The sequence below is a fragment of the Papio anubis genome, chromosome 4 (genome assembly GCF_008728515.1).
Source record: "Papio anubis isolate 15944 chromosome 4, Panubis1.0, whole genome shotgun sequence".
NCBI classification, from domain to species: domain Eukaryota; kingdom Metazoa; phylum Chordata; class Mammalia; order Primates; family Cercopithecidae; genus Papio; species Papio anubis.
The window spans coordinates 36386419-36413117 of record NC_044979.1 but is presented as its reverse complement, the minus strand read 5'-3'; the positions used below and the strand labels follow the sequence as shown (position 1 = coordinate 36413117).

General features: G+C 43.3%; 1 protein-coding gene across 3 annotated transcripts; it reads right to left on the bottom strand.

The window, feature by feature from the left end:
• Window positions 1-12060: 12060 nt before the first annotated feature.
• FEZF1 (FEZ family zinc finger 1) lies at window positions 12061-22431 on the bottom strand. Of its 3 annotated transcripts, XM_009203778.4 has the most exons (6): window positions 20917-22367; window positions 14740-15242; window positions 14368-14589; window positions 13942-14076; window positions 13562-13694; window positions 12061-13110 (listed from the first exon to the last, which is right to left on the bottom strand). In XM_009203778.4, the coding sequence occupies exons 2-6, from the start codon at window positions 15166-15168 to the stop codon at window positions 12752-12754; spliced, it is 1278 nt and encodes a 425-aa protein (XP_009202042.1). In that variant the 5' UTR covers window positions 15169-15242; window positions 20917-22367; the 3' UTR covers window positions 12061-12751. The 3 variants fall into 3 exon arrangements, with proteins under 3 accessions (XP_009202042.1, XP_031521794.1, XP_017812622.1); XM_031665934.1 differs by lacking the exon at window positions 20917-22367 and adding an exon at window positions 22394-22431 and having other exon boundaries at window positions 14368-15242; XM_017957133.3 differs by having other exon boundaries at window positions 14368-15242; window positions 20917-22368.
• Between the last annotated feature and the right edge of the window lie 4268 nt (window positions 22432-26699).

The window sequence follows — 26699 nt, the reverse complement described above, 5'->3', positions numbered from 1 at the left end:
TTTGTGATAAGGTGATTTTCTTTGTTAGTGTGTTTTTGTTTGTCACTTTTTATTTTTAGGGAATCTGCTATAGGATTTTGCACTGTGGTTACTATGAGGTTTACAAATAATATATATATACATATATATATATATACAGAGAGAGAGTTATTTTAAATAGATGACAACTTATTTTAGATGACAAAAATAATTTTTTAAAAATTACACATTAATTCCTGCCCCTGTATTTCGATTAGATGTCTCTATGTACATATTTTCATACTGCCTCTCTCTTAAAAATTTGCTATAGCTATTTTTGTTTTGATAGATTTGCCTATTGAGCTTCATACTTTTAACTATGAGTGGACTGCATACCACAATTACAGTATTAAAGTAGTCTGGGTTTGTCTATGTACTTAATTTTACCAGTGGGTTTTATATTCCTTCAAATGTTTTATTTTTGCACATCAGTGATTTTCTTTGTTCAGATTTAAAAAAAGTTTCCCTTAGCCTTTCTTGTGAAATGCGTCTGGTCTTCCTTTTTATTATTTTTTTTCCAACTCTACGTATTTTCAAATAGCTAGTCTTCGACCTCACTTGTTCCTTTTCTCTGACTCATTCTGATGTTGAGAGCCTCTATTACCTTTTTCAATTTAGCAAATGTATTTCTCAGTTCCAAGGTTTCTGTTTGATTTTTTAAAATTTTTAATCCCTATGCTACATTTCCTGGATAAATTTCTTAATTGCTTTTTGTGTTATCTTGGAGATCACAGAGTTTCCTTAAAGCCGTTATTTTGATTACTTAGAGAGTTCACATATCACAGTTTTGTTAGTGTCAGTGACTGGTTCCATGCTTTTTCCATTTGGGGATGTTATGGTTCCCTGTCTACTATTGTTTCCTGTGGATGTATGTCTATTTTTTCACATTGAAATATGAATTACTTATCCATCTTCTCTGTCTGGCTTGTTTTGGTTTTATTGGATATGCTTGCACAGAGATTCTTTGTAATTTATGTGTTGATTTTCTTTACTTTTTTCACACTTGAACACTGTCTCCTTTTTGGCACTAGATGGCACCTTAAGCCCAGGTTTGCCTCAGCTCTAGTTAAAGCTCAGAGTACCACCCATTCCACATGGGATAAGTCCAAAGCGGGGATAGCCTGGCAATGTGGGAAGGCTAGCTAGGGGTTTATGCTCAAGGGACCTGTCAAATGAACCTCCTACAGCTTGTGCTGCCGAACAGCCACTCTGATTTGGAATCTCCTTTTGTTGGGTTATAGAGCAGAATTTCCAGGGCTAGGGATAGTAGTCTCACCTCTCCCCTTTGTTTCTGGTTGTCCTCAAGGATACTTCTTCCTTCAGACACTTCCAATGCTGCCTATGGGCTAAGTTAGGAACAGGTCTCCTGCCAGGTAGCCCAAGATGATGGGAAAGCTGAGTGTCCACCTCCATATTACTTTTTCCCACATTAATTTTCCATGAGTTTGGTGCCGGACAGATTGAGGGGAGGGGCATCACAGATATGAAAATTCAATTCTCTTACAAGCTGCTGGGAGTGTTTCACTTCTCTGTGGCCCTGGGAACTGCTGCCTTCTCATATTTGAGTTCTGGAATATTGCTGGTAATAATCTTGATGCTGTATTTTTGTTTGTTTGTTTGTTTTTGTTTTTCGATTTGGAGCAGGGAGTGAAGTCAGCTTACTTTTATACTGCCATTTTATAATTTGAAGTGAACGTTGTGCAGTATAAATTGTGCAGACATCATGAGAATTCACATAGCTCTGCGGTAAGAAGAGGAAAGTGTATTGCTACCCCTGCCAAGTAAAAGCAAATGTTGTCAGGCAATCTTTACTCACCATCATCAAAGAAAAGGAACATTTTCCAAATTGATAACAGTATGCCAGGCCCATGGGATATGTTTAATTACCCAGAAGAAACTGTAATGGGGACAACAGTTAAAATTGGAATCATCCCCTGATTAAGTTGCATGATTCAAGTATCATTTTCCAAAATTGACTTTTCTTTCACACAAGCCAAACAGATGAATTATAAACATAATTGTATTTGTATCTTATGTGTTTGGTACTAATATTTGAAACTATCTCAAGATATTCAGCACGACCAAATATGACTTTTGAGATTAATAAAAAATATTTTTTCCTTACAAAGTCTAGATTTTAAGACATCTAACTATAGCTCCTAAAGACTAACTCTGAGACTCAAGGTACAGTAAAAATACAAAGATAATCTTATTGTTCAAGAAATATATTTTCTACTCTTCCCTAAGATTTAAGTCTTTTATTGAAAAAAACGGCTTATATACAAGAAAGATACAGATGGTGGTAAAAATATTCCTGTTAAAATCACTTCCTCAGGACAACTTTTACAAACACCCACCTCTTTCACTCTGACTTTATTAGATCCTCCTTTCAGAAACTCTTACTTGTTTTCCATACTATTTTCTATGCTTATAATTATTTATTAGGTATTTATTATTAAGTACATTATGGTTGAGATCCATCAAAGCATAGACAATGTTCTTTATTGTATTACTATTGCATTAGCATTTAGTGCAAGTCCTGTCTCATAATGCACACAACACATTTTTGTTGACCAATTGATTTAGCTTTCTTAGTACTTCTGAAATTTTTCTTTCAAGCTTCCATTCTAGATGTCCTTTAAGTTCTGTGATGAAGACTAAAACAGTGCACTACATACTTGAAATTTATTTAATTTCTCATGTAATATTTTAAACTCACCCTGTAAAATATCAGTACTTAATTGAATATACATGTATTTGAACTGTATAGCTATGTATTAAGATGCACCAAGGATTATCCAGTAGAATTTAGCATTTTCTGCCAATTACTTTGTGTGACATTAAGGATAGTCCTTACTTGAAGCTATTTCTATTTTAAGCATACTACTTTTCCAACTTTTTATATGCTACATTTGATATATTGATTATATAAATGCCTTAAAGAAATGTAAATTGTCTCAAAGACAAAGAGTGCCCAACCAACTGAATCATATAGTACTCCATTGTCTACCATTAGCCATAAAAACTCTGTAACTTTCCTGATTGTATTACTGTAGAATCATTTAATTTAATATAATTTAATTATTTAATTTTTTGAGATGAGATCTCACTGTATTGCCCAGGTTGATCTCAAATTCCTGGGCTCAAGAGGTTCTCCTTCCTCAACCTCCTAAGTAGCTGGAATTACAAGGTCATGCCAATGCATCCAACTGTAAAATCTTTTTTTTTTTTTTTTAACAATTAGAAGTTCCTTCTTATATTCAATATCAAATTGTGAATTTTAAGAGTGTAATTTATTTCTGATTGTGAGGATGTTAAAAAAAACAGCCCCCATTGGCTTATCATTATTATAAAGTAGAGCCATGCCTGGTTCTGGTTCTGGCTCTCACAAGCCATACTCCTTTAGTTTACCAGGACATTAACTGTCAGGGCTTGCTGACTCCAATATTTCTCTGTTATAATAGCTTAAAGTGTCTTTGTCTTGGAGTCACCACGGTCCAGTCTTCTGCCTTTTAGTTCTGTCTTCTAGTTCTGTCTTCTGACTGCTGGGTGACTTTGAACATGTCTCTTTACCTCTAAAATCCTCAAAATTCTCAACTGTAAAATGATGCTGTTAAACATGGTCTTTCTAACTCATAATTTTTAAAAGATAAACAAATAAGATCATATATATAAAAGCTTAAAACATATAAAACAAGAATGTGACCATGAGGCAAGTACTGCAGGTGGCCTCTCAATGCTGGAAAAAACAACAGTTCTTCCCTAGAGTCTCCAGAAGAAACTCAGTCTGACTGACAACTTAATTTTATTTTGCAACCACTAAGGAAAGGCCATGTGAGCACACAGTGAGAAGGTGGAGGTTTGCAAGCCAGAAAGAGAGTCCTCACCAGGAACTAAATCTGTCAACGCGTTGATCTTGGACTTTCACCCTCAGAACTACAAAAAAATAACTCCCTGTTGTTTGTGTGTGTGTGTGTGTGTGTCTATATATATACACACACACACATATATATGATTATAATATATATAAAATATGTAATAATCTTGATTTATTTATAAAACAACATGCAAATGTTATATTATCATTAACTGTTTGTAAATTTAAACCTTTTCAAAGCTACTTGACTCTGTTTCCTTCCATCAATGGTCACACTCATGCTGATGATCCAGTATAAGTTCAACAATGATTAAGCACCTGCTATGTGGCAAACACCGTTCCAGACACGGGGTTATAGCTAAACAAGTTAGGCAATGTTAAAAATGAAGAGTTAACTATTCTTCAAATATTAACATTTAAAACATACATTAAAATTTGTATACTTTTTGTAAAGGTAACTAGTTCATGACTGTCCAGTTGCCTGCCTTGTCACTGACCCTTCCTGAGAAAAACAATCCATATAGCTCTTTCTAGGCATAGTTTTCATGGTTTATACCAAGTGCTTTGGAAGAAACTTATCTAAACATGCAGTTCCTACAATAATGAAGTAAAGGCTATTAGAGATACCTTTCCAGTGTAAAACAAACAAACAAACAAAAAACTGTAAAACTAGGCAACATATATGAAGCATCTGTTTCAGGTATTTAATAATGGACTGTGCAGAACTGTCATCATAAAAATCTGGACTCCCAATAATATAAAATCTATAATATCTAGCATACAATAAAATTTAATAGAAATATAAAGAAGCAAGACAAGGTGACATATAATTTGGAGAACAAATAAGTAATTTAAAGAGATCCCAATCTGACAAAGATGTCAGGATTAGCAGGCAAGGACATTATAACAGCTGTTATAAAAGTCTTCAATAATTTAAAAAAAAATGGGACATGAGTAAAAATATGGGTAATCTCAGCAGGGAAATAAACAGACACTATAAAACAAGAACAAATGAAAATTATAGAACTGAAAAATAAACCTGAAATTTTACTGGATGTCTCTGATAGCATATTGGACAATGAAGAAGAAAAAAATCCATAAACGTTAGGACAGGTCACTAGAAACCTAAGTTGATGCTCTGGCCACAATTGAGTGGACCATGAATTAATACTCATATGAATAGGTCAGATAAAGAGGCCAAACTGACCCTATTAGAACCTTCCCTGGAAACTAGAAGCTTTAAGTAAGGATTTCTCAATCTTGGCACTATTGACATTTTTGTCCAGAAAATTCTTTATTATATGGGACCATCCTATACATTTAAGAAATGTTAGCAAATTCCCTGGTCTCTATTAGGTAGATGACAGTTGCAACCCTATACATATTTATAGGGTGGAACCTATATATGTGTCTTCCTCACTATCTGAAATAGCTTTAATAAATATAATTTTTCTATTGTCATTGGCCCTCAATTTTCCCTTCCTCTCACAAGAGTAACAGATCCATTGGTCTCTTCCTTTTTATCATTAACTGATAATTACTGAAAGGCACCTTTCCTGTCTCTACCTCCTTTCCCATTTCAAATATTTCCATATATCTTATTTTACTTAATTTTTAGACTTTTTCACAAATGTTCAAAGCTCTATATAGTAATGGTATTAGTCCTGAAATCAGACTAAAAAAATAATGTAAAAAATACAAGTAACGCTTCAGGGTTATAGGGTTATGAGTGTTTAGGGAAAAATGTTTTGTGACATGGTACAATTCACTGAAAGAGTTGTTTAAAACTTTTTGTTGTATGAAATGTAAGACTTGAAAGTATTCAGAATGTATAATACAATCCTTATCATCATCCAGCTTTAATGATTATCAAAAGATTGATGTTATAGCTCTCACTTGATCTATATGTATACCCATTCCCCTTCTCCAATATTATTTTTAAACAAATCTCAGACATCTTATCATTTTACACTTAAATAACAGAATACAGAGCTCTAAAAAAACTATTTTAAGACACAAGCATGATACTTTTTACACATCTTAAAAAGTAAGCACAATTCCTTAATTTCATTAAATGCCCAGTGTTCAAATTCCCAGTAATTTTAGATGTAATATGTGACTTTTATTTTCACAGTTTATTCATTGAATTGGGATTAAAATAAGATTCACATGTAATAATTGGTTATTCTGTTTTTTAAGTCTTTTTGAACATAGGTTTCCTTGTTCTCTCTTTCTCTCTCTCTTTCTTCCTTTCCCTATGCCTCTACTTCTCTCTCTCCCTTACAATTATTTGTTGAAGAAACTGGGTTGCTGGGTTGTTTATCCTTTAGAGATTCCCAAAATGTAGTTTTTGCTGAAATTTTAAAAATGTAAGTCCACTTTTATTAAGAACTTTGTATAAACAAGGTACACTTTTAGAATATTGCACCCCACTGCTATGTACTGAATGTTTGTGTCCCCGCAAAATTCATTTGTTGATACCCTAACCCTGAATATGGGGATGATGTTTGGAGATAGGGTCTCTAGGAGGCAAATAGAGGTAGATGAGGTTGTGAGGGTGGAGACTTGGATGGGATTAGTGCCCTTATAAGAAGATACAATCGAGAGCTTGCTTTCTCTCTCTCTCCCAGGGAGGCACAAGAAGAGGTCATGTGAATGCACAGCAGGAAGGTAGATCTGCAAACCAGAAAGAGAGCTCTCACCAGAACAAGACCATGCTGGTATCCCGATCTGAGACTTCCAGCCTCCAGAACAGTGAGAAAATAAATTTCAGCTGTTTAAGTCACCCAGTCTATGATATTTTATTAAAACAGTCTGAACTAACTAAGACACACACTCCAGATTTGGTTATATTTATCATATTTAATTGATAAGTTACATTTCTGTTGTGGCTTGTCAAAAGACTTCACTTCGTTATTGTAACTAGAGAGTCATGCATTGATCTAAACTTTCAGATTTCTCAGACAAAAAAAAGTCTTCATTATTGCTACTAAGAAGAACAAAGTTAAATCAAACTGATGCTCTGCTCTACATTTTGTGATAGATTTCTAGCTCCAGTTAGAAACTGATACCTCTTGCTTTCTTTCTCCATTCCCACACCTTTATACCCAGGAGCAACATTTGTTTATTTGACAGCAAAATATTAACCCTAGAGACCTGTATTGGCAGAATTTTATTTAATCTTCACTTAGTGTAACTTAATCTCTATAAGACCAACAGTGACATGATTTCATTTGACACCAATGTCAGTCTTGAACAGAAACTGTGCATAATGATTTGTAATAACTTTATACTCATTCAATTACATGATGAATTTTGACTTTTTCTCCAAGTTCATTATAGGTAATATGTAACAATGTATGGAGAAAATTACAATAGCAGAGGTAGGTTTTCATATCAACGTCATTTAAATGCTAGGCATCCTCTTTGCTTTTGCATGGAGTGAGATAACCTAGGCTAGCTTGAACTGGCAATTGCTTTACCACCAAAATTATAACAATAACCAGTGTTTTGATTAGTATATCATTATTTGTCTTTAGTTTGTCCTGAAGCTGAAATGGACACATGCATGCATTAATTTCCAGAAGCAATTAAATTCTTTTTTTTTTTTTTTTAGTTGGAACTTTGTTCTTGTTGTCCAGGCTGTAGTGCAAAGGTGCGATATCAGCTCACTACAACCTCTGCCTCTGGGGTTCAAGCAATTCTCCTGCCTCAGCCTCCCAAGTAGCTGGTGTCTGCCACCACCCATGTCTAATGTTTTGTATTTTTAGTAGAGACGGGGTTTCACCATGTTGGCCAGGCTTGTCTTGAATTCCTGACCTCGGGTGATCCACCTGCCTTGGCCTCCCAAAGTGCTGGGATTACAGACGTGAGCCACCATACCCGGCCAGCAATGAAATTCATAACCAGGTATTTTCTACTCACAAATACAGTTTGTTCTTCAGATTTAAATTAACCTAATGGACACAAATAACTTTGTGTGTGAGAGTAATCTGTGGCTTTAGCAAAAATATAGCAAAAAGGCAATGTTTTATTGGGTTCAAAATTACTTTTTATCTCAACAGCCAACAACTTCATATTCTTACCCACTGAAATTTAGGTTGGTTTTAATTTTAATGCTTTTAAAAATGCACTCTGTTTGGTAACAACAATAAATTGTGGGCCCTTAAAATCATAAACTTCATGAATAACAGATTTACCCAGTACGTGAGTTTATAAAGTGAAAAAGAAAATATTTTTGTTTCTGCTCCAATTTTGAATTTGAGATCATTGTATTTTATGTTGCATGTGTTACAATAAATATTTTACAAGGTGAAATATATCCACTACAGTTATACTTTAGTTAATTCTGAGTTGCTACCAGTTCTAGCAAAATTAGGATTTCTGATATTGATGAGGGGGAATCTATCAAACAGGATGCACAGATTCTGAGAATTATGACTTCATTGCATCTTGTAGATTAATTTCTTCCATACTTGGAGAGGAGCAAAGTTCCACAAGAAACTCACTAAGCTTCAAACATCACTAACAAGTAACTGCTTTGATGAGTCCCATATGCAATGCTTTCATTTACTACTAAAAATTGACATCTTAGTCTTACTCTTGCATAATAACTTGCTCTTAAACTAAAATTTGGGAAATCTAAACAAATTGTCACCTTTGGAAGGGATTTTTGGAAATCAGGATTTGAGTCCTTGTTAAAATAAAATAGGAATTTGGCTGGGTGTGGTAAGACACATGTAACATGCCTGTAATCCCAGCATTTTGGGAGGCGGGGCAAGAGTATCACTTGAGCCCAGGAGTTCGAGACTAGCCTAGGCAACATGGCAAAATCTTGTCTCTACCAAAAATGCAAAAATTAGCTGGGCATGGTGGCGTGCACCTGTGGTCCCAGTTACTTGGGAGGCTGAGGCAGGAGGATCGCTTGAGCATCAGAGGTAGAGGCTGCAATGAATCATGAGTTCATGAGTGTGCCATTGCACCCCAGCCTGGGTGACATAGCAAGACACTGTCTCAAAAAAAAAAAAAAAAAAGATAGGAAATCACTACTTACTTACAATGTGAATTCTGTTCTATGTTCTGATTTCCGAAACTGAACTAAATATAAGGTCTCAGTGAATCACTAAGTTTTTAAAATTAGTCTCTGCTGCCCTTTCCAGAGGAAGGCCGTGTTCCTTATACCAAAAGTTAATTCCGAAAGAGGGAGCTGAAGGTAAACCATTTCCCTCGGCAGATAATCTGGACAGTGGCCTCTCTTCCTCCTAAACATGAGAGAGTTTGCTGGCTAATGTCTGATCAAAAGAAGGTGGACTGGGACAAAACCAAGTTTCAATTCATACTTTTAGGGAAGCTGTTTCATGAGCAAGCATAAAAATCTATATAAGACACATGTAACACAGAGACATGCACACACAGACATACACACATGCAGAGGTTAGATAATTGAAGGAAAAAATCACCTTTCAGTATTAGTTGAGGGGAGATAATTGTAAGGTCTTTCCCTGACTATTAGCTAAGTGTTCCACTTCATCAATTTTTTTCTCCTATAAACTTAATCCCTAAGCTTATACTCGCTTTAAGAAGATTCTCCTTGATGTAAGCTCTAACAGCTTTATCATAATCAAAGTTCATTGATAATTTACCTCCTGAAAAGTAGTTCTCTTGAGTGCTTCATGTTAGAGAATTTCCTTTTGGCCTCCTCTACTTAATCACCAACACTCCAAGCTGCTCAAACATGTTATCAGACAATAATTTCCTTGTGCCTGCCTTCACTGGAACTATTGCACCATCCCAGATCAGACCTTATAACAAAGTCATTCCACATTACAATGTGGAATATACAATAACTGATTCTCGATTTTTTCTGTTTCTTCCCTTTTCTTATTCTATTCCTTCTTATCTTCTTTTCTTCTCAGGCTTTCTTCTCTCCTCTCCTCTCCTCTCCTCCTCTCCCTCTCTCTCTCTCTCTCTCTCCCTCCCTCCCTCTCTTCTGTCCTTCTCCCTCTTTTCTCTCTTTCTTTCTGGATTGAAATAAACCAATTATATTATTCCATAGAAGAGTACCCCCACCCTCAATATGTCAAAGTGCGCTGGCCTGGGGTATTTAATGGTTGAGTAATGTTCCTCAATAATATTCATTTTGCTTTCCACTAGTAAGATCGTGTCATCTCGAATGTATAGAAGAATCTACACCCTGGGTTTTGAGAATAAGTTCAAATATGTATTGACAACAAGTTCAAGAAGCAAAGGCCATTTCCTGCTTTTTCACTGAAATGTACAGGTTCCAAATTATAATGACTCCTGATCTCATTCTCATTTACTCAAACCGAATGCTTTAAAGGTCCAACTAAGCTACTTTGGAAAGGGTGATACATAAACTCTGCAGCATCTCTCAAAACTCCTTCGGAGGCACAGGCAGCTGTCACGGAATGTGGCCAGAGCCTGGGACAAGATTATCAAATCGGCTGTGATACTCTGTGAGACATGGAGCTACTTAGGGCCGGATGGATTCGGAATCCAGCCAACTATGGAATTCCAAGACCTCCATCGCTTTCCGAAGTCAAATCTAACAGGGATTTGGCCTCAACAGTGGACAAGGTCGGGGCGTGAGGAGGTCAGGAAAGGAGAAACATCGGGATTCGATCTAATAATGGCTGGGCTGGAACTTGTCCCCAGTGTCCAAAGGGCGTGCGTCCTGGCACAAGTGTTGAGAAAGGTCTGGACCCGCCGTCTGCAGGAAGTGTCAGGACTTCCCTGTTCTGGGGACCTTCCCAGCCACACCAGGTCCGTGCTCTCTAGATTCCCCCAACCTCTCTCCACAACCTGGAAGGGGCTCAGGCCGGACTCGGCGTGAGGGTCCCCGCGGAGCCCGCTCACCCACGCTTCCGCCATCGCCCCACGGGGGCTGTTAGTAATCTCCCTGCTTCCTAGGCCGTCGAAAAGCACTCAGGTCACCCTCTCTCGGTGACCAGAGCCGTCAGTCTTTCCCTGCCATGAAATGTGAGTTCGGGTGTCAGCCGCCGCGCCCCAGCAGTGTCCCCTGCACATCTCCGGTCTCGGTCTCGCCTTTCGTCGTTCTGCGCAACCTTTTCCTGGGCGCCGCAGGACGCACAGAAGTGAGGCGGGGCCACAGATTTAAGTTTCTTCCCCGCAACTGTCCGGGCGGTCCCGGAGCTTGTGAGGCCGCGCTACGGTGAGTGCAGAAAGGAGACCCCCGGACTCCGTAGAACCTGGGCCCGCGGTGTGGACCGATGGTGGATTCTCCACATCAGCAGCCCTGGAGGGAGAGCGTGGGCCGGGGGAGGGGCCAAGATGCACCTGAGGCCTGCGGGGCTGGCCGCGCTGGCCCCAGTCCTGGCGGGGTGGTGGAGTCCGAGGCGGCGAGACGGAGACCCCGGGGCCCGCTCCCCCCAGTCGCCCTCCCAGGATGTGGCCCCGTTGCAGTAGCACTACTGTGCTGGGCTGTGAGTTTGTCTGGCAGCTTCTACTGAGCAGCTAATAGTATAACAACCCGGCTTTGATAAATCTGAACTAATTACCCCTCTTAATTAAAGTCTTTAGCAGTTGTTTCACTGTTTTGGCAAGAAAACAGGAGAGACTTGCGGTTAGAAACACCAGAGCCCGAGCTCACAGCGGAGCCGCTGATTAACACTTGAAGCATTTCAAGGACCTGGCACCCGCCACAGTTTGGTTTTCATCCATGTTTCCTCCTTGAATGGAAGTATATTCGTCTATAAACATATATACACATGTAAAAACACAGAGGCTCCCTTTGCCAGCTGTGTATAAGTCAGTATGTGCCTTCAGGATGCAAACAATAGACACCTGTCTATCTATGATTGTAATGCGTTTGAGGAGATGTACATTGCATACAGCTACTGGATATGTTGTTCCTGTTTGTGCACTGCGAACATATCAGGTGGTCCAAGCCAAATCTGTGTTTCTGTTAGAAAACTCCATGTCTTCTGCTTCTGAAATTTACCAGATTTCATAACTTTATCCAAAGGTGTAACCATTTAGAAGAAACTATTTGCACTTGATAGATTTTCAGACGAAAACATTAAGTATTACTAATCCAGGGTTTTAGATTTTAAAAAGGAGGATGGATGAGGGGGTCACAGTCAGGAATCTTTAGCTGAATAGTATGAACAGAGCCCTAAAGTTCGTTGATTAAATAAGCATGTTCCAAGTATTTATTTCCAACAGTCAATGAATCAATTTTCACGTGCAATAATCAAAACCAAAATTCAAAATCATCCATAATGAACCACCCTTATCTAATGTGTATGTGTGTGTGCTCACGAATGTGGAATATACCCCTATGGGCGCACACATCTATGCGTGTATATATGACATACACACAGTGTTTCGTTACTTCAGGAAAGAAGGAAATGATAAACATCCTGCAGACATCTTGAGACGGGAGAATCAACACAATGGAAATATATACAATAATAAAATTAAAATGATGCAGCATTCCCGGGTAGAATAATACAGATCTCAATAAATATAGCAGAAATTTGTTTAAACAAAACAAAACAAAACAAACACCATCTCTTCACCCAAGATGAAAAGTCTTTCCAAATTAAAAAAAAAAAAAAAAGAAAAACAGAAAACAAACAAAGCCCTCCAAGTTTTTCATAATTGTTAGTGCCTATATAGAATATAATACACAAAACCATTTAGCAGGTGCATGCAAGAGGTGAAAGGCCAAGGGATGCAGAGGCTTCTGGTTGGCCCTAAAGTGTGGGGCCCAACATGCCCCGGGGTCTGCAGACGAACTCGGACCAAGAGCTCTAGTCTGCCGCTGCCTCAGCGTGGGGGCCCGGCCGAGGCTGGAAGGAACCCTGGCCTCGATCACTGGTGGCCCTGGTGGAGCCCGGGCTGCAGGGGCCCCGGGGTTGGCAGCGGCGCCTGCAGAGGAGGCAGCGTCACCGGCGGCTGCTGCTGTAGCGGGGGCGGCGGTTCAGTGCCTGGTTCGCCAGCTGGCGTGCGGGCCAGCCCCAGGCTGCTGTCGTGCAGCTTGCGGACATGCTTCTTGAGGTCAAAGTTCCTGCAGAAACCCTTGCCGCACGTGGGGCAGGTGAAAGGCTTCTTGTCGTTGTGGGTGTGCATGTGGAAAGTGAGGTTGTAAACCTGGTGGAAAGCCTTGTTGCAGATATTGCACTTGAACTGCTTCTCCCCGCTGTGGGTCAACTTGTGGTTTTTGTAATTCCCTGAAACACACAAATGACAGAGATGTGGTTCTGGGGGGGGAAAAAAAAACCCTAAAAAAGGAGGAGCAGACACGTCTAAGGTAGCGCCAGGCAAGCAGAAGAACCGCCACGGGTCCCACAACCAGTGCAGGGCTGCTATCCGTGCCTGCACTTGTCTCCCCAAGTTTATTTTCAAACATCGCATCAACAGTGATGCCGTTTCCTTTAAATTTTTAATACACATTTATCAGTCCAATTACATAGAATCAGAGCATGCAGTTAAAAAATATACCCTTGTTTTATGAATCATGCTTTCTCTAATACTAATCAGACTTCGGGTAGGGGGTTAGAATGGCAACAAATGTGCCACATAACTACACTTTAAACATCGTCTTCTAAAACATCCCGAAAATATTAAGCATCGCTTTTGGTAAGACTAACCATGAGAGACAACATTTCCTGGTTTCCATACCTTTTTGATGAAACCCTTTGCCACAGAATTCACACACAAACGGTTTGTAGCCCGCATGTATTCGGGTATGAGTGTTTAAAGTAGAACTTCTATTAAATGCTTTGCCACACTGGTTACATTTGTGAGGTTTTTCCTAAGCAAGAGAAAGGAAAAGCAGAGACATTTAGATATTTTCTAATTATGTGAAGTTTTGCAAGCTCAAAACACAGTAATGCTTAAACACTTTCAAGGCAGAACAAAAGCAAACAATATATGGCATTCACCCCTGTTCAGCTAGCACGTTTTAAACGAACCTTATCCTAAGGACTAAGGCTTTATCAACTGTTTTTCTGCAAACAGTTCCGAAGCAAACGAGGTGAAATTGAGACAGATGAACACACCTGCGTGTGAATGATCTTGTGCCGGCACAGGGTGCTTGCTTGCCTGAAACCTTTTCCGCACACTTTGCAAACGAAGGGTCTGGCTCCTGTGTGCACTGGCATGTGACGGGTTAAGTTATAGTGCGCATTAAAGACCTTAAAATTAAACACACATAGAACAGGTTAGCCGAACAAGTAACTTTGAAATCAAACTGGGCAGAGGGAGGGTAGGAGGAAGAGAATCTTACAAAAAGTGTATACAAATAATTACCCCCAAAATACTAAAAAGGGAGGAAGGAAAGGAGGAGGGAGGGAGGGAGGGAGGAAGGAAGGGAGGAAGGAAGGAAGGAAGGAAGGAAGGAAGGAAGGAAGGAAGGAAAGGAGGGAAGGAGGGAAGGAGGGAAGGAGGGAAGGAAGGAAGGGATCTCCGTTTTGCATAGTACTTGCCTTTCCACACACTTCGCAAGTGAAAACTTTGGGCTTGGCATTAGGAGAGCCTCGGCTGAAGTCCGAGGTTTTGAACGCGATTTTTTCCGACAGAAGCTGGGCGCTTTCTTTCATGTAATGCTGCAGCTGAGCCTGGGACAGGTCTTTGAACGCTACTCCAGAAGGGTATTTCTCCACCGCCGGGACCACCAGTTTATTCCTTTCGGCTAAATACGTTTTTGGCTGCGGGTGCAAAGGGGAACTGAGGAAGTAGGAGGCCACCGGGTGGATGTTCACGCCGGCTGCCGGGTGGCACGGGCCGTCACCTCGGTTCAGGTAGCACAAGGCGCCCATGGCGTGGAATGAAGAGTGGTTGACCACACGCGGCCTTACCAGCTTGTACTGCTGCAGCGGCAGCGCGTCGCGGGCCAGGTCGCCCTTGAGACTCAGTGCGCAGTTGAGCAGGTCGTTGCAGCTGAATGCCGGCGCCGAGGGCACCGCCGCGGGCGCAGCCGGGGCCTCCAGACTGGCCTTCCGCTGCTCGGAACTCGTCACTCCTGCCTTGGGGCTCGTGTCGTACGCCACAGGCACGAAAGGGATCATGCAGGGAATCGACGAGTTGAGATGCAGAGAGTGCTTGGGTTCCCCCTTGGGTAAGGCTCCCTGCAGGAAGTGGGGGACTGGCAGGGCCTTGGGCTCGGGGGTGCGCGCCATGATTCGTTCAATGGAGAAAGCCAAGGGTTTGGACGTGCTCATCATGTTGCCCCGAGCTGGAGCAGTCGCTAACATTTTGGTAGTCGCGTTGTGGCAGCTACTGTCCATGTCTGAGTCGCCAGCGTCCGTCAGCCGGGGCTGGGCTGCGCCGTCCGTTGCCTTGTTCCCTGCTTGTCACAGACCTGTGGAGAGGGGGACGGGCACCATCACCACCAGTAGCCTCCTCCTCCTCCTCCTCCCCAGCATCACCAGCCGAACCTGCCTGCCCAGCCCAATGGACTCCTGCCAGCCCATCGCAGAGTTCTTGGCGCACCAATGACTCGGGGACAATCACTACTTATTTCTATCAATAGAAAGTGTTGTGTCAATAACGCAGCCAAGATCTCGCCAATCGTTAACTTCCAAGAGGAGAAGGTAAACTAGATAATTGCTCAATTCGCTTCCAACAGTCAACAGGAAAACTTTTTTTTTCCTCTGCAGTCAGTAGCTACTTTTCATTGGTGAGTGAGGTTCCCCGCCCAGAAAAGGCGGGGGCGCATTCACCCGCTTGGCGCGCCCTCCCCTCGGCGCGCACACTCTGCGGCGCACACATCACTACCCTCCGCCCTCCCCCACCCTCACCCCCCTTTTGCTTCCTCTGTCTTTCTAATTCTCAATCTGCTTAACCAGGCTTTAGAGGCCAAGCAAATCTGAGATCAATTTTCTCGTTTAGCTCTAAGTGACATCATCTAAAATCATTGTGCAAGGGCTAAATAAGGAAACGGAGTCTAATTCAGGGGCAAACGCCAGGCTATATTTATCAAACGCCAAGCTCCAGAAAGCCTCGTCCAGGAAGCCTAGGCGGCGAAATCCGAGGTTTCGCTGCTTGGTTCCGCTGGGCCTGGCCGGGCCGGGGTGGGCCGGGGTCAGGTCTGTGGCACCTCCGCAGACCTCTTTCTTCCTCCAGGGCTCGGGGTTGCCGGCTCCCGGAATCCCGGAGTCTCCGCGGCCCGAACTGAGTCTGGACCATTGAGAAGACGCCAGCAGGTAACTGGCCTCCCAAAACGCCCCTGAGAATTAAAAGCCTTGGGAGGCTTGTTAAGTGTTTGTGGTTTTGTAAAGGCAATGCCCACGGCAATCGGCCTGGGAAAGTCGCACTTTCATCCACAAAGTTGAGGAGCTGCAAGGTATAATCGGGTGTTACACCACAAGAAACCTTGACTCGATCGGACCCCACCCAGGATACACACAGATGCGGGCGCGCGCACGCTTCCGAGTTTACATTGAGAGTCTGGAAAGAGCATTTCTTTCTTAAGTACCTGCGCTCAGCTAGAGCTCTCCCGGAGCATTTTAAATACTGAATGCCGAGCGGAAAAGGGAAACAGAATGTATTAATCCCCACCCCGGCTGCCGGTGTCTGCAAGACTCCTCTAAGCAGCGCAGGCTGCAGCCTGGGTGTCTGTGCGCATCAAACAGACTTGCCGGCGCCGGAGTTGTGTCCACAGCTACAGTTGTGCCTCCCAAAGAGCGCGCGTAGAGACCATTTCCCGTGCAACGCCCCCCAGCCGAGAACTCGCCGGCTGTGGCGCCTTGGCCCAAACTCTTGGGGCCGCGCGGTGGAGTGTGTGGAAGTTTCCGGAAAGACGCCTAAGGCTGCGGCTCAGACTGTGCGGGTTCCCGCCGCTCAGGCAAGAGAGTCCAGGAGCGCGCTGGAAGCTGCGGCGCGCACCTTCCCCGGCGCAGTCCCTTGCCAGCCGGCGATCACGCAGAGCTGAACCCCGGAGCTAGGCGCTCACGGAGGGCTGCACAGAGCTGGAAGACGCGGCAGCTGTGACCTGGCGTGAGGAGGCCAAGGGAGCGCACAGAACTGCAAGCAAAGGGCGGTGGGGCCTGGACCCTGAAGTGAGTAGCCGACTGCAGCAGCTCAAGGTGCCATCTGCCTGGTGAGTTAACCCCACGTGGCTGTGAAACAGGTGGTGGCGGGTGTCAGGTATTGGGCCAAGTGTAGTGGGGGCGTCCTTCTGCTAGAGCTCTGAAAAGGGTTGGCCCCGGAAGGCTGGATAACGGCGGACTAGAAACCCTGGGATTATTAAGTGCCTGTCCAATTTCACTCAAAGGAAAGAAACTGGACCTTAAACGAAGGAAACTGACCTCAAAGTATTCCCTCCTCTCTACCCCATTCTCAACACATGCCAGGCAAGCCACCCGGTCCCCTCCGCCCCTCTCTAGCTTTCCGCGAAAATCAGTTCCGCCTTTGCCCCGAGAGCCAAGAGGAGTGGAAAGGAAGAGAGCTTGGGCTGGGAACGCGCCTGATGTCTAACAGAAAGGCAGCGGCGCTGGGTGGGTGGTGGGAAAACTCAGAGGCTGAAGAAATGGGGGAGGGGGAGTGAGTCCTACTGGAAGTTGAGGACAGCCAAGGGGCAAGATGGGGGAGAGGTCTGGCTGAATACGACCAGCTTCAGCAGCTAGGCCTGGGAATGCTTCGTTTCAGGTCGCGAGGTGGCTTCAGACTGGGGCAACTGATGCAGCAGAGAAGCGCAGAGCACCCGGGGGGAGCGGGCAAAGAGGCACTACACTCCAGGGCAGCGCTTTGGAACCGTCCTTGGCCTGGGTGCACCTACTCTGGATTCGCCCAGGCTGCAGATGTTCTTTCCTTTTGCTGGGGCCACGGGGCATAGCACCTGGGCAGAGCAATCGAAGAGGCACCACACCCCCGAGAGGCGCTTCGGAGTTGTACTTGGACCAGGCGCAGACACTCAGTATTGGTCAGCGCTGGAAATTTTCTTGCCTTTTGCTGTTGGGGCCGCAGAACTAGTCTCCTCCTTTCCCCTGCTCAGACAAAGGGCACGGGAAGGGCTTTGCTGGGGCAAAGGGGGGTGGGGAGGTTCTCTGTCCCACGACAGATGGGTCGCGGTTAAGACTTTAATTGCTGACTTTTGGGCCGGATCAGATTCCTTTTCCTACCTGCCACTTCCCAACAGCGAAAAAATCCCCCTCCTGCTGCACTCCTCCGCCACAGGGCTAGGATGAAAGGAAAAAGCCAAGAAGCGCGAAAACAGCCCAGCTCTGGAAGACTTTAGAGAGTCCAGCTGACTTGTGCACAATTCGCCGGCCTCTGGAGCCTTACCTGCCTTCTTGACTGAATGCCACCAGTTTGTTTTACGCTTGTGGTGTGTCCCTCCCTCTCCCCTTCTCCTCCCCCTCCCCTCTCCTTAACTGCAAAAGAGCCTTTATTTGACCTCTGTAAATTTCTCCTTTGGTGTATACAAAACTAAAAAGGAAAAAATATTGGCTAAGAGGTATGCATGCTTTGTATAGTTTATATTTCAGCAATTTGCTTTTCACTGGTCTTTTCAGGATTTGCCCTTTTGGCAAGTGTTTGAAAATGTCATTTGAGTTAACACAAATATGGCAAAGCATCAATTATACTCTTCCTTTAAGATGGCCTTGAGTTTACTAAAGACTGAAAAGATGCTTTACAACTCTAGGCCTTGATATCCAACATTTGTTAATTTTTTCAAAACCTAACCAAAAACACGTGTTAATTAGCAATACTATCTCTATTAAATAAGAATTGTCATAAAACACAAAATGTATTTAGAAAGGGCTTCTGTCTTACTGTCCAATCTGTCCAGTGCTTTATTTACAAATATATTTGAAAATGACAAAAAAAAAGCAATAAGAACAGAGTATATTCAGCAAATTCAGAAGCTTTCAAAATGTTTCAACAGAAGTATTTTTTAATTTACTAAAACAAATGCAAGGGAGCCTTGTTTGTTTTCTTAATGACAAAATAGAAACTCTTACAGTTTCTTTCGATTTTCTTTGAGAATCCTATAATCCCTCTTTTTTTTTTCTTCTGAGAACTGATGATTAAGTGTGCCTCCCCTTTCCATCCATGGAAAGGCAGTATTTATAACCTCAAATCCTGATGGAAGGCGAGTTTAAGTGTATAGTTCGTCCTTTATGAAATATCCTGAGGAAACCACAGCAGTTCATAATATAAAGAGGCCAGATAACAAACTCTGTGTTAAGATCTATTTTAGAAATAAGAAAAAGTCCTGTTCTTCTAAAGCAATTTAAAATTCTCTTTCTAAGGTATCTAATTTTGACTTCAATACTTTCTAAGCTGTGTTCTTGCTATTATTAAAAAACGTGCATAATTTTCACAGGCTTTTTGTTGAAGTCCCTATCACAAGCAAATGCAGTTTCTGCCTATGGTGACTGCAATTCGAAATTAAAGGTAATAAGATAACAGAGCCATACATTACCAAATAAGCCATAATCTCTAATCTCTTGTTCTTTGATATGTCACAAAATGCTATTGATTTTTTTTAATTAAAAATGGATTGGAAAATATTATAACTAATTCCACTTTCTGCCTAGTTCATTGACTTGTCCCTGGTCATGTTTTTAGAGTTTTCTGGCCTGTTCAACATCTCTGACCCCTAGCAGAACAACAGTCTGCTTTCTCTTTGCTTTAGCTTGTGAGCTAAGGGAGGGGAGACGAAGGCATTATTATTATTCTGACCTCACCCCCCACCTCAGCCCTGACACTCAAGCACATCTACACTTTTTCCTGTTTAATACATAGCACCAAATGCAACATACTGTATTTCTAGAAGGAAAAACACATTTTAAAATTCCGGTACATTTTCTGCTCATAGTCTTTATCTCTGGTTGGTCTTTGGTTATTTCTTTTGGTGTGTGATGGAGGGAGGGTGATGGGATGGGACACAAATAGCAAAGGTCTATAACGTTCAAGGAAAGAGTTTTTGAGTACCTCAGATTACTTAATACACAACGGGAACTAACTTTCCAGCACATTAGCAAACATTTTGGCAACAAGTTCAAATTTAAGGCTACCAGTGTGCTTTTAGTTAGTTTGGTAGCAAATAAAGAATTCTTGCTAATTTCCTAAAGCCTGTGAAGGACAATATCACAGGTTGTAAGTGTGGGAAGGGTTGGTTAACTCACAGAGCCCTCCTCTCTTTGGGGGAAGAAGTGTGAGGGTGGGTTGTTTGTCTATTGACCTTTGTTGTTACTATGTCTTTTATATTAGGATTTCATTTAAACTCAGTGAAATTATTTCTCTCAAAACAGCATTTACCTAGCAAATCAGTTTGTAAAAGAAAATGAAGAGCCCAAATGTGAGAGCTGTTAATGAGGCAGCAGGCAATGCAGACAGCCATCACTTGGACTCGGTTTGTTTTTGACCCTCCACTAATGCTGAGATTTTTCTCACCCATTCCCACAGGCCTGTGAGGTGTGTCCCTCCAGACTGAGAGGCTACGACTCAGGGCTGGACTTTGTGGAAAAAAGAAGTTTATAAAACAAGTAACCCAGTTTATCCAACCTTTACTGTGGAGCAACAGCGTCAAGCAACAAAACCCAGCAAAGTTTTGCTTGTCACTTGCAAGGGTGTTACTGAAATCTGGAAGGTGAACAATGAGAAGATAGCCCAAACATGCTCTATTGCTCTACACTGAAATATTCGCCTCCAATGATAGAAAAAAGTTTTCGTGCAATTAGTTGATTAGCGTTTTGTAGCAGTCCCTAGACAATTTTAAAGACATTTTGTTTGTAGTCAAAATTAAACACACACACACACACACACACACACACACACACACAAACCATATTCAAGACACAGTTCGACTCTTTCCTTGACACTACCCACGAGGTTTGAAGCATTTTTGAATGTTATTTTCAAACTTCCTTAAGTGATCCCATGAAATAAAAGTCGGTAATAGAAATTCAAATAACGCAGAACAAAGAACTTAGAGACCACAGAGCTTAGAGAAATGGAGAAGCAGTAGAGGTAAATACAAATCCGTGAGCCAGAAATCTGTAAGAACCGCTTATAAATTCAGTTACCTCCTGAACTCCGACCGATGGCCACTCCGGCCCGGGAGCGCCCCGCGCCGACCCGCTGGCCTTGGCCGTCTCAGCCTTCATTATCGCCGCGGCCTCTGCGCCCCCTGTCCCCGGCTGCCCAGGGGAACCAAGTTCCCGCTGCTGGCGTAGGGGCAGAGGAGCCCCGCCTCATTCTGGATTCGGTGGCCAGCGCAGAACCATTTGAAAAGAAGCAGCCCGAAGTGAAACAGAAAAGCTGAAAACTCCCCGGCCGGGCTCTCCACTTCTCGGTTCTCGCTCACGAGTTCCAAACAGTTAAAACGACGTTGGCAAGGCCGAGGGCCACCGAGCTCTGTGAGACTCCCTTGGAGGGGCCAGGAACGGTAGCTCGAGAAGCTTGGAGGCGGCGGCTGGGAGTTGGGGCGCAACTTCAGTGACTGGGCGCCGCGGCCGTGCTGGGGCTCCCAAGCGTCTGGCTCCCGGGGTCGGTCGACGCGGCGCTGCCTTCGATCAGGTCCCGTCGACCTCGGGCCTCTGGACCACCACCGCTCCGGCCGGCCCGGCAACCCACCCCGGGCAAGATCGCGCTCCTCCCCTTCTCCTCTGCATTCCCGCAGGTCCTGGGGCGGCTCCATCCCCCCCAAGGCGGGGAGATGGCAAGGGAGGCTCCAGAGAGTTTCGGGAGGGGGCGCCGGATTCGGTTTAAGAGACTGCGTAACAGATGGTGGAGAGCTCCTAGATGAAAGTTTTTGAACAGGCACTCGCTAATAGACTTGCTTTGACGACTCAGGGTGTAATTGAAGGGTCATTTAATCTAGATGCAAGGTGAAAGAAAACAGGCCTGGGGGTGTGGCATACCTAAGGAGGAACTAGAGCATCTTTTTACTAGGTTTGCCTGTCATTTTGACTTTCCTGGAAAATACATTCTCAAGTCAAATTTTAAGAATGTCTGAAGAGTATCTCTGAGTATCTCTTCCAAAAACCTTTCGTGAATTTTTTAGCCGACCTCTTTCCTCCGAGAATCCTCCCTTTGAAGCCCTTTGCCCTGTGCTTAAGAGTAGTTGGGGTCACCTGATGGTCCCAAAGATACTTTTCTTACTAGATTCTCCTGTTTCAGACCTTAACAGAAAGGCCTTTCTACCTTCCCTTCTTTGGCTTTACTCTCCAATTTGTCCTTTCATTTCCGAGTTCTCCCAGTCAAACCCTGCATGTCCTCTAAAAGAGAAGACTTCATGGCTGTCCGAAGAGGGCGATACCCCGTGGCCACGTCCCGCCGGCCTTCACAGCCACTGTAAAAGAGGAAGCACTCAGCCACTGGCTGGCCCCCGTTTCTTGATGGAAGTGGATGCTCTTCTGTTTCCTCCCTTCCCGCCCTTAGGCCTCTCCCAGACCAGATTCTGCACGCACGCCTTGTGCATGTTTCAAGAGTTGGGCTCTAAGATCCACGCTGAGAAAATCCCAAGAAGAGCCTTGATCCATCATTAAGAAATCTTACTACCTTTTAAAATGTGATTGCCTTTTCACTTTAAATTAATTTGGAAGGTTTTTTTTTTTTTTCCCCTCCACTGTCTCCTCTTAATTCAAGTTCAGTTAATTCTTTGAATTCACTGACAGTGGGCCTGCCCTCATACTTTCTCAGCAGTCCCACACAGAGGAAAAGTCTCCTGGAAACAACGCGAAGCGTTAAGCGCCCCGCGCGAATGTTGACGCTGGCAACTCGCAAACAGCGTCCCGCGGCCACGGTGACCCGAGGGGCCGGCCGGCTGACGTCAGGAACGCGGCCAGCTGCGGGGCCCTGGGCTGCATCCGCGGCCTCTGGCTCCTGCCGGCTCGTTGGGTCGAGGGTGGGTAGGGAAGTTGAGGTCTGGGGTAAAAAGCCGGAAAAAGAAAGGAACAAGGCTGAGAATCATTCAAATATTAAATGGGGTCGGCTCCTGTTGCTTGCGAAGACGGATGAGGAGGGGGAGAGTTGAGGGGTTGGGGGGGACCCTCCTTTACCTAACCTTGTGATTCACAGCTTCTCAGAAATTTACATAATACAAGGGTGTAGATGTAAACCTAAAGGACAAAAATAATAATTCAACAGCACATATTTCATTTTCGCACCATGGGCCTGGATATGTTCCCGGTGTTGGCACATTAACTGATTTCCAGAGCTTTTTACTCACCACAGAGAATATCTGAACTCTCATACCACTGTTGAAATGAGAGGAAAGGAAGGAGAAAAAAGGGAGAGAAAGAGAAATTGGCTTTAATGATGTTGATTTAGATTTCTGAATAATGGTGAATGATTTTTTTAAAACTTAAGAGCATATGTTGTGTACAAAAGGTGCAGGCATGGTAATAATTGGGGTCCTTCACTCTCCAAAGTATCTATTTCCTTTTTATTTGATTGGCATGAGCGTTTCATTTTAAAAGCAAAGTCATTGCCCTTTAATAGGAAATTCCAGTTTATTGTTTCCCTAAGTGAAGGCCACAATCTCTCCTGAAAGAGAGACCCTGCTGTCAACTCAACTCCTACTTGCCAACTCAAATAGAGGACGGCGAAGTAAAATACAGTAGCAGCAAAATACATGTGATTTCTGTATTTGCTTTTTGAATCCTCCCAACCCCTCCTTCCCACGTTTGAACTCTTCTAGATGCCACCAGTAATTCAAATTTTGGAACTCTATTTGCAGTCCCCCCCCCCCAATTTCCCCTTGGGACACAGGGCAAAAGGAAAGTCAGGGGCAGGAATGGTAGGATCCCAGTATCCCCTTATTTTAGTTAAGAGGGGCAGAGGCTCAGGTGCCCCTTGGTCTTTTTCACTGTGCCTCCTCCAAGTAAGCCTGACTCCCATAGTCACTTGGAAGCTAAATGGCACCACAGTGGGTGCGCAACTGAGCCCTTCACTCTTATTGTTTCAGTATGGGAGTAGTGGTGGCTGGAGGTCAGAAATAGGAAAGAGATTTCTTCTCCCTTCTTTGCCTTCTGAATTTTAGTTTTTTCGGGCTCCTATTTCTCTGCAAAATACATGCCCAAAGTTGGCCGTATTCTCTAACATTTCATCTAATCCATCAGTAGTTTGCAGTTATTTTAAATAAATTTATAAAGATTTTAATTTAAAACATATAGGTTGGAACTTAAGATGAGAAAATGTGAACTTTTCTTCCAAAAAGTATGCTATCTATTCTGCCCCCACCTCACCACTAATATTGCAGCCCTGATCAAAGATAAAATATAATCCCTCTTTATTCACCCTGTTTCTCAGTATCCTTTTAAAGCTGGATTCTTCAATTATCTGTTGAAATTGAGAACAACTGGTCTTCTATTCTGAGAAAGGTCTTCATAAACACTCAGAAGGCCAATTTGTCTCAGACATTTTGAGAACGAGAATAAATGTTGCTAGTTTCCGGTGCTGTCTTGGCACTCCAGCCCAAGTACCCCAACTTGAGGAAGGCCACACAGCTAGTGAACTTGTTGAGTAGTGGATAGTGGTAGTTCCCCTTTGTTTTGTTTTTCTGTAAAATGGGATTAAATAAAAGCCCCCTTCATTTAGAGGAGACATGGACATAGAAAAGAAATTTTAAAATAAATCTGCTTTACATATGAAAAGCTATCACATTTTTAAAAAGTTAGCTATAAATTTTTCCAAAATATTATTCAGACAATTGGACTTAAAAACAGTTCCTCTGCTCAGTGATAGATTTCAGGATAATCACATGGAAATGTTAAAATATACACAGGAATCATATTTGCTATGTATTTTTCACAACCTCAAGCACTTTCCTTCTCCTTAGACGTCTGCTCTCCCACATTCAGTACTGTGTTCCTGGGGAACACTTTCTTCTATAGATTCAGAAGTTAACCTTGACAAAAGCTTTTCAAAAAAATCTCAGTTTGAGTAAAGCAAATTTCATTTCTTAAGAAGTAGTTATGCATTTGTGGAATTAATCAACTTTCCATAGACTATTGTAATTTTATGAAAGAACACACCTAGTAATCACATGAAGTAACAAAAGAAATGAGTATGAGTAAATGACAATGAATAAGCTCCTTGAATAGAGCAACTTTGAAGCTGTTTTTAAAAAATTATTACCCGGTCGTCCAGCAGGCAAGACCTACCAAAAGCCCTACTGTCCCACAATCTGCCCACTCAGTCTTTCCATGTTTCACTTTCCACTTTTTGGGATTCAGTCCTGTTAGGTTCTGATGTTTTACCATGCAACTTTCTTTACTGTAACATTTTCTACCTCCTTACCAAAATCTCCTTCTGAAGTTACAATTGGTTTTGCTTCCTTGGCATATTAAGGAAATGCCATATAGAAGAAACTTTAGCATTTCTTCAGCATTTAATCAAGTCTCCTTTTTTTCAGTCTCACCCAAAAGAGATGAAGAGATGTTATTTGTAGGGAGAGAAGAGAGATGTAGTGCTAAAGAGGAAATCATTGATTTAGAGTAGAGAAGAATTTGACTCACTACTTTAAATTTTTGCACAGGGAAATATTGATGTCATGTATGTGTAGGGGCTCTATAAATAACCCTAGGCCAGGGTTATGGGAAGAGTAACTGCCTTGTCTGATGGTTCTTGAAACCAACTCTTCACTTCCTCTTGATATGAGAATCATTGATCTTAGGGAGAGTCAACGGAGACAGAGATTGGGGACAAGTCTAGAATACATTTATTAAAAAATGAGCACACAAATACAACTATCCTCACTGCAAAATTGCAAAGCAGAGGGAAATAAAAGTCGTCATCATATTGAGTCACTGGGTCTAGGACTCAGAAGCTGCCGCTGGCTACTTTAAAGAAATGACTGGGGTGGAGACCACCAGTCCGGATAAAAAAGCGGCTCCAGTCCCAGCTTCATGCCGGGCACCGTCTCTTCCCCTTTCCCGATGAGTATTCCGTTTCTACCTCCCCAAGGCCACAGCGTGCTGGACCCCCGGACCGCCAGGACGCGCGTCTCCTGTGCCACCGATGTACTGGGTTGTGACCCTGGAGCGCACCCTTGCCCCACCCTGTGCCGCTGCGTTGCTCAAGTGTTCCTGGGAGCCTAGAAGTACTGCAGTCCAGCAACTCCGGGCAGGAGTCGGTGCTGGCAGTCGTCCTAAGCGCCTGCTCTCTCTCTCTCTCTCTCTCTCTCTCTCTCTCTCTCTCTCTCTCTCTCTCTCTCTCCCCCCCCCCCCCCCCCCCCCCATTGCTTGGTTGCCGCAGCTGGGGCCACCTTGAAGCGTGTGGCCCCCCTCTGACTTTCTCTCTCGGTTCCACTCGCAGTTGGCAAGTGCATCCTTCTGTTGCATCCCTGAATTGGGACGCAGGACATCGTTCTAGGCTCCTATAAGCTTCGGAAAATATTAATGAACACCATTTGCACCTGAAATTCCCTTGAACTCAACCCGCTGACCACAACAGCCGAGGCCTGAGATTCCTCGCTTGTGGTCTGGCACCTCCTGGATCATCCCTGTCCCATTTCAGAGCCCCTGACCAACATAATCTGCAAGTGTACTCAATAACACATCTCTAGCTACCTCCCTTCCCAACCGCAGCTACAGGGGCTGCTGTTAGAGATGCGGGCCCTTTCTGAGACCAGAGTTAGCTTGCCCCTCCCCGTCTCCTCCTCTTCTCCCATCGGGCTGGCCATATATATAACCGGAGAACTGGACAATTCTAGCCAGTTCACAGACACGCCAGGGGCTAGACTGAAGATCCTCAGAGCTGCCTGTGATCCAAAAGGACCCTGTGCCAACCCCAGAGAGAATGGCCGGTGAGACTGGTGGTGCATGTTGGCAGAGGCTAGCCTCCCACGATTTCTTTCGAATCC